The sequence below is a fragment of the Orbicella franksi genome, chromosome 2 (genome assembly GCF_964199315.1).
Source record: "Orbicella franksi chromosome 2, jaOrbFran1.1, whole genome shotgun sequence".
NCBI classification, from domain to species: Eukaryota; Metazoa; Cnidaria; class Anthozoa; order Scleractinia; family Merulinidae; genus Orbicella; species Orbicella franksi.
The window spans coordinates 32009271-32019249 of NC_138146.1; the positions used below are offsets into that span (position 1 = coordinate 32009271).

General features: G+C 40.7%; 1 protein-coding gene across 1 annotated transcript; it reads left to right on the forward strand.

The window, feature by feature from the left end:
* Positions 1 to 3311: 3311 nt before the first annotated feature.
* LOC145479335 (uncharacterized) lies at positions 3312 to 9270 on the forward strand. The gene is made up of 3 exons (XM_081457673.1): positions 3312 to 3742; positions 3831 to 3925; positions 7022 to 9270. The coding sequence occupies exons 1-3, from the start codon at positions 3664 to 3666 to the stop codon at positions 7571 to 7573; spliced, it is 726 nt and encodes a 241-aa protein (XP_081313799.1). The 5' UTR covers positions 3312 to 3663; the 3' UTR covers positions 7574 to 9270.
* The last annotated feature ends 709 nt before the right edge of the window (positions 9271 to 9979 follow it).

The window sequence follows — 9979 nt, forward strand, 5'->3', positions numbered from 1 at the left end:
CTCTTCATAAAAGAAGTTTCAGGCGTATACACTTCTCCGCTTTTAGATAAAGATGAACTAAAACTGGCTTTACGGGCCCGAAAAGTTTCCGGGGCTTTCGAGGAACGGGTCCCTGGGCCGTATACAACTTCATCAGGGCTTTTAGATGGGTTTATGAACGGAAGAGTTTATGTCCGAGTAGGCTTATAACCGAATTATAAATTATATCATTATAAAATTATAAAAACGTTTCACATTTTGATCGAAATAAACAAAACAAATTCAAAACTATTAAAGGAAAGCTAGAGGGGGGCTTAATTATATCCGGATGTATTTTTTAGTTTACATACAGATGGGCCTATAAAGGGGAGGGCTTATAAGCGGGGCGGCCTAAGGTATAGGAAAACGGGCATTTCGAAAATAAATCTCAAGAGAACTGGTATATCGGAGTTAAATGCCCAGGGCGGAGGCTGAAAGATTGTGTACAAAAGAAGTACAGAGAGACTAAGCTTCAAAGGCAACTTTGCTCTTCTAAATATATTGCAAGAATCACTTTTTATTTCAAAAATTAAACAAGTTATTGGGTGATGGAAGCCATAAAGTTGAAGTCAAAAATTCAATTCTGAAATTTGGAATAATTGTTGGAAAGGTGGGTGATCGTGGCGGGGTGGAGAGATTTGGAGAGTATTTGGAATTTGAACCGGCAGGGTACTGGACCTGAAACATATACCGTCGCTAGTGAAAGCCCCGGGGCGAAATTGAGCCATTCCCGAGGTAGCTTACATTAGCGGGGCAGAGAGCGAAACGCGATACACGAGCGCGGAGCGCGATCACGAGCGCGAAGCGCGAGACGAATTTTTTTCGACGGATTTTTTTCGTCGGATTTTTTTCGACGGATTTTTTTCGTCTCGCGCTCCGCGCTCGTGTATCGCGTTTCGCTCTCGTCCCCGCTAATCCGCCTGTTCTGCAGGCTATCCCCGAGGCAAAGGAAAAGTTATTTTTGACTCAAATACCAACATAAACTGAATAGCGCCGACCGTTATGAGTTTTGAAATTTCATATAAAGGAAAATAATAGATTAGTCTGTTGACGTCACTACACCAATGACGTTCTTCACGTCTTTTTTAAAATACCAATGATACTAGTCGCGTGTCGTCATTGGCATCTTTAGATCATCCACGCGGAACACCCTGAAAAAAACCACAACAAGGTTTGTTTACAGAAGAATAGACGGTTGGTGATTAGTTGTTATTTCATAGCGGCACTTGCTCGTTCATATTTGGCGGTTAGGTGGATTAGATTTTTAACAATGTTCGAGATTACTGACTCGATGACATCATTCTGGTTCCTACTTAACAATGCAACTTGAAATCCTACCTTTAAAAAAGTTTTCTTTAGTAATTACTTTCCGCTGGTTTTTGCATTTCACTTTTTCCGATTGCCTATCCCTGCTCATCATTACAGATGAGTTCTCGACAGAAAATCAAGTTTTAAAAAAAGAAGCGTTTTCCATTTGAATTCGGCATCGACGCAGACGGAACCAAAATGAAATTGTTTTGTCATGACTTAATTTTCCCGCTTTACAAATCCAAAAGCAACATAACCTAAGAATACGTTTTAACCTCTCTGATACTGTCTTATTATTCTTCAAGATCAAAATATCGCACGCAGCTACTTATCATAACCGTTGCGGGTCACCCGGGAAACGTTGGTTCGATAAAAGTGCTATGGGTGCGTTCCTTTGGGGTGATCCAGCCGGATCAGTGATCCAAGATCACTCGGATAATGGTGCATCAAAGGAACCCATGAATCCACTCTGGTCGCGGATTCATCAGTTCCTTTGATGAACCATGATCCAAGTGATCTTGGATCACTGATCCTGATCCAGATCATGCTAAAGGAACGCACCCACAGTATACTAGAGACGGATCACTAATCTGTCCAGACGAATCATCCGTGAAATATAAATACATCTACATCTAAATTTATTGAGTCAACAGAAAATATATACAGTTAAACACTAAATGCCAATCTGGGAGGAACTTGGACAAAGAACGGTAGTTCGTCTGATAATTCAGTCTGCGTAATCGAGCAAACAGAAGGATCATCTGTGCAGACGAATTATCCACGTAGTTCGTATGTCAAGACGAACTTGCCAGAATTTTTCAAACGGGGGAGGGGGGGAGGTCACCCTGTGTCAAAGTGAGGGTACCCACCAGATTGTCATGACACCTGTTGTAGGTTGTTTCCTTAAAAAAGGCTTACAAAAGGGGGGTCAAGGGCACCCCAGGACCCCCCTCCCCTAGCTACGAGCTTGCCGTATTTATACACTGACGAATTATTAGACGAACTACCGTCCTTTTCTCAAGTTCGTCCCAGGATGGCATGATCCGTCACTGGTATAAGCAAAAAATGTATGGCAAATTAAGCTCGCATAGCTGACGGTATAACTGTGAGTTAAGTGAGCTCTCACTGGAGGAAAATATTAAACTTAATTAGCTGTTTTGATGGTCACTATGAACGTGACACTTTCTAGCTTATGTGGACATTTTGCTGAGTAAAACTATGTAAAAGAATTTTAGGTCAAAAGCTGTTAAAAGTATTTACATTTACCGTTTTTGATCATTTACTTCATTATCAGTCTTGAATAAAGATTACCTAACGTCCTAGAGAGAACAATGTGAATTGAAATGATTGATCGCACGCTTCCATCCCGAACTTAACAAACAAATTCAATCCAGTCTGAGTTTTTAATATCATTTCATTCTGTTCAAGTAACATGACTCCCCATGGGAATTACGTAATCTTTATTCAGGCCTAAGCTAGGTTGTAAGAAAACCCTGTGAGACACTCCAATGATGATCTCCATGATCAAAAACGTTCAGTGTAAATATAGTTTAACAACTCTTTAGCAAATGTTTTGCGGAATAAAACTAGATTATGTACCTTATGCCGGTTGACGCCAGTTAATTAAATCTTTTTTGCCTGTTGAAGAATTAGACTGCGTCGTTCAATACTCGACTACTTCGGGCCTCAGTTTATATTTTCCATTAATTAAAACAGAAAAGAGCTTTTTTACCTGAACAGTTATTGTTTAGTTCATGAATCTACTCGAATCAATTAACGCGCCTTTTTAGAAGAAAACTCTTTGGTTAATGACGGTATCTCAAAAGGATGTGAACATAGTAGTGCTCTACTCACAAAGAATTTCCTGAACCTTTTGAGGAATAAACTTACTTAAAGTTATACAACCAGCTGAGCTGGAGAAACGTCTTCCTATAAACAAATATACTGAGGGAAGGAGACGGGGTTATTTCTCAAACTGCCCGAGCGTGACGCGGAACAACAGATTCGGTAAAACATGTGTTATATGTTTCCGTGGAAACCAGAAATTTGCAAGTACAATTGAATAATGGACTTGACGCCTTGAACAATGATTTTTTAAATCCCATATAAAAAGAGAAACAGCACAAGAAAGTGCGCATATTTTCTCTGCTCACACAGCTGTAAATTCCAAGAGATCAAGAATTCGTGACCATTCGCACAAGGGCTTGCTCGAGATTGGATCGTTTTCTGAACATTTCCGGCTGGGCTGTCAGCAAAGATATTGTACTTCACAGATCGTATCAATTTCAAAATTTATAACCCGTTACACCAAATTCGAATCTCCATTCAGCCGCTAAAATGCATCGGGATAACTTCGAAGGACTGTTTGTGGTCGTACTCACTTGTGCAAGCTTTGAGATCGCGAGCTCTGTGCCAGGTAATCCATTTTTACGTAATTATAAGATTGCTGAGTATGGACTGGACTAACGGTTGGGTTTTCTTCACGTTTTTCTTTCATGTCACAGTGGATGCCTCAGCACTTGCTTCAATGCGCACAGAAATAACCCAGAAAAACAATTTGGCCAGGAAATACTCGCCTGGCATTTCGCAATTTGCTGAGGTAAGTTCTCCCATTATATAGTATAGCAAGACTTCTTTTTCTCAAAAGCATGTCCAAGAGACAGTGGACCGTTAGAGAGGACGCGACTCAACTCCTGTGTAAATCAGTTATTTTCTTATTTGTTTATAAGGTCATGTCCCCCCAGAGCAAACAGAATTCAGTCATCACAGTTTTAAGTTGAGAGGGGCAGTTTAATCTTAATTTTTAGTTCACTGGGTTTTCCAGCGAGAAATCATTTCTGAAAACTCAAACATCATTTCTGTTTTGGGTCAGCACGATCTAGGGAGGTACAAGAGGCGTTTCGATATTCCGAAGACTAAGGCGCTATCGTACCAATACTGTGCCGCAACGGACAAGCGTCAGGGACGCGTTGTTATTTGCTCTTGATTATTTACCCGCCGCTTAATCCAAAGGTCGCAATTTACATCGACTGAGGGATGGCAGCGTAAAAATTCGAACAGAAAAAGAGCGCGAAAATTGAAATTCCGCTTGAGCGTTTAACGAGAAGATTATTTTTCCCCCGCCATGTGCATTTGTCATCGAGATGAAAGATAACAGCATGTGATGTAAAGATCTGTTGTGAAAGAAAACATATCGTGGTAAACAAACAAGCAGATGCCTCCAGAAAAACACGCCAAGCTCACTGCGGTTTGTTTTGTTTGCATAATTTTATCAAAAATCCCGCTTCAGACCTCACTCAAATATTGAATTTTTTTATAGCTGTTAATTGTGGCTGATCTTGCGTGGTATTGCGCTAAAGGAATTTTTAATTTGTTTCCCACGAGGAATGAAAAACCAAACAAAAAGACGCAATTCCGAAATGTCACAATCGATTTTATCACCTTTTGTTCTTAGGAACTTCAAGAGTCCATTAACGATATTTTTCCGCTTTGAAATATTTTCACGCCATCAGAGGAACAGTTAATTAAGAATTCGAAATAATTAAGTGAGAGATGATTATTTTCATTTCTAACGGATAAAATTAAACGCGATTGCTATTTTCTCGTCATCGCTGCCTGTCACGCAAATTGTTACGTCTATCTGTGGTCTTCACTGGCCTTTGTGATACTTCATAAAAACTTGTGAAAAGTTGAACAAACTCGGCAAGATTTTGTGCAAAATCAGTCTATACTCCTAAGCAAAGATAACCGTTGAAAAATAAAACTTCAATATGTATGGCGTGTTTTTACGGATCAAGGCACAAAATAAATTTAAAACTCGCGGGCAGTTAGGATTCAAATGAAGCGTTAAGGACCCTCTTGACTTATGGACGAGCAATTACGGGCGGTGAACACGTGGACTGGACTATCGCATCATTGAGCAAAGCCAATAAACTTTCAGCTTTTCAACTTTTCACCCATGACGAAACGACTATATGTTCTATAACGTAATTTTTGAAAACAGGAGTCTAAAAATGTCCGGTCACACGGTCGTGTTTCGAATAAATGCATCCACAGTGTTATTTAAACCCGACATTTTTGCAGCTTATATTTGTTTCGTTTTAGAAAGTTCAGAAATCGCTACGGCACCCTTCAAACTACGCCGGAGAAATCTGAAAGCGCAGCCTTATCTCTTTGGTTAGGTCTACCGTCCACACTTAAGAGGAGGAGCTGTTCACAGAAAACGGCGCTTTTCGAAAACGCTCTTCAAACCGGAGGAATTTTAAAAAGCGGCCTTTGCGTTTTGAACGGAAAACATTTTGAAAATGGAGCTTCTCGGAAGCGATGACGTCACGATGGTTACGTGAATAACCCTAACTTTCAAGGGTACACTCAAGCGTTTCTGTCGCCGGAGACCGTTAAGTTTTAAAATTTCTCCGGCCCAGTGTGGACTGGGCCTAAGGGTGTACTCGTTCAAGTTATCTCTTTCATTCCAGCTAAGGGAAATCGACTTGCTATGCTTCACTGAACACAAAACACTCTCGCCTTGTTTCGATTCATAATTTAACCTGTCAAACAAGTCAAATAGTGAAAAAAAATATATATATATATATACCCGAGTTTGAATAAAGCTGGGTCTACAAGGCCAACCATAAAGTAAATGCCTCTTGCGCTTAATCAAGAGTAGAAGTCCGTTACGTTATTTATTGTCGCATAGTGATTAACTGGTGTTTCAATGCTCGTCACTTAGACTCAAGTATTTCGGTTTTTTTTTTTTAACCACAGAAGACCGCCTTCTCACACAGACGCTTAAAGGCCAAAGTGTGTTTGCGTAGGACGCTACCGACAACCGTTTTCTGCCGAGAGTAATTAACACCTTAGTTTTTCATGAAATATTATTATTATCATGTCAGTGATCAACCAAACTCTCAGAGCTTTCATTTAGTAAAATGCAAGTTAATTAAAGCTGATTAATACGGAGAAGTACGCTCGAAGAAATAGTGATAAAAAATGCTCTTATTTCCGTTTTTAAATTTTTTTCGCGCGCCGTTTTTCGAGCTGCGCCCCAACTAACTGAACGCCTGGAAGAAGCTATTTTTAAGCTCGATTTCCGCCGGTCACTCGAGTCCGGTCTTCTAGCGCGGGGGTCCCATTCTGAACAGCGGCTTGTAATCAAGACTATTCGGTTTTAAGTGGTATCTTCTAGGGGTCTAACAAAGCTCCAGCTACGCCCAGATTGATCTCCTTTAGGGGTTAAATTTAAATTTTCGGAAGCATTCTCGACTGCTTCATATGGGAGTCCCCGCCTCGGGGTTCCCATGTTGATATGGGAGTCCCCGCCCCTAGGTTCCCATGTTCATATGGGAGTCCCCGCCCCGGGGTTCCCATATTGACATGGGAGTCCCCGACCCGGGGTTTCCATGTTGATATGGGAGTCCCCGCCCCGGGGTTCCCATGTTGATATGGGATTCCCCGCCCCGGGGTTCCCATATTGATATGGGAGTCCCCGTCTCGGGGTTCCCATGTTGATATGGGAGTCCCCGCCTCGGGGTTCCACGTTGATATGGGAGTCCCCGCCCCTGGCTTCCCATGTTGATATGGGAGTCCCCGTCCCGGGGTTCCCATGTCGCTGGACCAGAACCATTATCAGCTTTGGCACTGTACTATCGAGCAATTATTGACTTGAATGCTCTTTTTATTATTGCATGTACAATAGAAACGTGAAGAATACCCTGCCACGTTTCTTGATGATCCGCGGCTTGGAAGCACATCACCCGAGAGGAAGGTATTACTGAAAAGACTTATGATGGAAGGAAATGATCGTAGCCCATTCATAGAACCGGAAAACGACAGTCTAGACCGAGCTGAAAGCACTGTTTTGCAGAAAAGAATTTTTTACGATGGCCGCCGCGGATCCCCCAGTTTTCCGGACACCAATATTCCCAAGAGACCTGGGAACGAAATGTTGAATACAAGAAGAATGAACGGAAGGCCGCTCCATGAAGACGTCAGAGAAAGTGATGCTGCTCGCCATTTGGAAACATTGCTGTCGTTGAGAGACCGAGCGAGGGCTATCCATGAGCAGTTAAACGACTCAATTGAAAGATACCGCCATGGAACCAAAGCTGCTGAGAGTGGTAGGGAGCACGCACAGGTGGCGTCCGAGATGAAAGAACAAGAAGAGGATGAGAGGTTGCCAGACCAACCGGGGCACCCGCCGCAAGCACAAGAATGGGATCGAATATTGCACGGCTTTGAGGTAGAATAAGACATCCCAGGAACTGACAAGCCGACCTCAGCGAACACGTTGCTTTCAGATCATAACAGGGAACTAAAAGAACCAACATTGTAACTTGAGACTACTATGATAACGGTTAAACAGCCGTTTATAAGCTACAACAACAACAACAACAACAACAACAACAACTTTTATTATTATTATGCTACAAAGATTTTATCGAGAAAATAATATTTGCGCCCAGAACGAACTGTACCACAATCATCTAGTGAACTTAATTTAGGGTAAATATATCCAGATGTGCTTCACTTTAAACTGAAACCCTATGAGTTTGAGAGTTTCGTTATTGCTTTGAAGTCGCTTTGAGGTAGTCTTTTTTCTCTTCGTTTTCCAGCCGGCACATAACAGACACTAACGAAATTCTGTTGCGTCCAAAGAAACGGAACAAAAGCTTTTTGTCTGCCGTTGTTTTGGAATTAAATAAGTTTCGCAATCAAGGCTTTTATACGTTATATAATAGTTAGCATTGTTCTTAAATTTTACGTATTAATTTTAACTTCGCACTATCTTACGTATATGATGGTTGCATCTGTAATCTCCTTCATGGGTGAGGATTCAGAGCTTTTTTAGTGTATTGCAAAAAAAAATCTGTTATCCTACAGTAAGTATACAGAAAAAACTCCCTTTAAGGCCTAATCCACTGAGAGATTGCTTTTTAAAAACAACATATTCTAGAGGTATATATTTGGAGTTGACTTAAGGTTGTAATAAGTTTATACTGTTTAATTTAAGAGCTTTTTTGACTTAGCCAATATATTTTTATCATTATTTAATTGAAAGAACTAACAGTTTTGCTATTTCTTAGAATTGTAATTATTTCGATCGGTTTCATTGGTGTAATTTAATTAAGATCGCTTTTTCAATAAAGAAATCGGTATACCAGTCTGGAAAATGCATTGCTCTTTACTAGCTAGCCAAAAATATTTCCCAACCATTCACTGTCGAAGATATTCTTTGTTTGCTATGGTTTTGGATTAGCAGTGTTCTGCCATTCGTCCAAAATGCTCGTGCAATCTGATCAACCAACGGCTAATTCCCTCTATCAGACGCGCCTGCAGGGAACCATGTTAGTTGTTTTCATCAAATAAATATCGAGTATAAAATGATGAATATAACTACCACGATTCCTAGCAGACACATCTCGTAGAGGGAATTGGCCATTGAAAAAAAAAACATTTTGTTTTCTTAGCCAATCAGGCCCCACTTTTCGGGTGTTACGATTACCGACGACGTACAGCAAATGTCTCAAAACGAACAACACCCACACAGAAAAAAAAATTGCTGACAAATGAGCGTTTCAAAAGGTGCGGGGAGGCGGCGAAGCAAAGATGTGAAAAATCAGATGGATTGACAAAAAAGCCAATTCTCTCGCCAAAGTCGATTAGGAAACCAATCCAAAATGAATGATTTTGATGTACTCTATTGAGTGGATACATTGACGCTACTTGAAATTAAAGCGCCTTTTAATAATTCGTGTTAAAAGATGCCTTCATTTAATGGAGTGTTACTTTCGGCATCCTTAACAAAGAACAGCAAAGAATCAAGTACAAAAGACATCTTTGTATGTCCGCACATTAATCTTGTTGTGTTCTTTGTTCTGTTAATTTACTATTTTTCTGCTCTGTCTCGTTCTTTATACCATTCGCATTAATCTCCTGCGACGGGAAATTTTATCTTCTTATTTGCGTTCATTCCTTTACTTGGAACATTCGCATTATTTGAACAGCGTTAATTGACTCTTAAAAACGAGTTAATTCGTCTGATTGTGAGCCCTTTAATCTTGACCTTGTTCTAGCTTTTATTTACAAAATAAAAGATGGTGTTCGACATTCTCTTAGAAAATGATGTACGCTTGAGTCTGGAAAAACTACTAGTGGACACATGAGTAGCCTGCAATGCAGGGGTATTTTGGGCGAGTGCACGGTTTCGTATTAGGTCGCCATCTTCGATTTGGTAAGTGCAGAGGATTGGGGCGAGGAAAAATTTGCCAAAGGAGCAGGCGTGAAAAATGGGCAAGTGAGGAAGGGGAAGGAAAGGAAAAATACTCTGCACTAACTTTCCACCGGTCAAGTATCCAATTACAATCCAAAATGGCGGCATCGAAAACCTGGTTTATCGAGCGTTCCATTCAAAACTAACGCCTGCACTGCAGGCTAACGCACGAGCAAAACACGAGTGCATTCAGCACTTCTCTAGACTTCAAAAGTGCATTTTGTTCTTAGAACATAGGAAATCCATCTTGTATTTGTTTAGAATCGGCTATCGCCTCGTGTGTCACTTTCATTGGATAATAAGATGTAACATTATCGAATTCCTGGCTAGTACAACGGACGGAAATTTCTCAATGGGAAGTACCGCATTTTTTCGAAATTGACT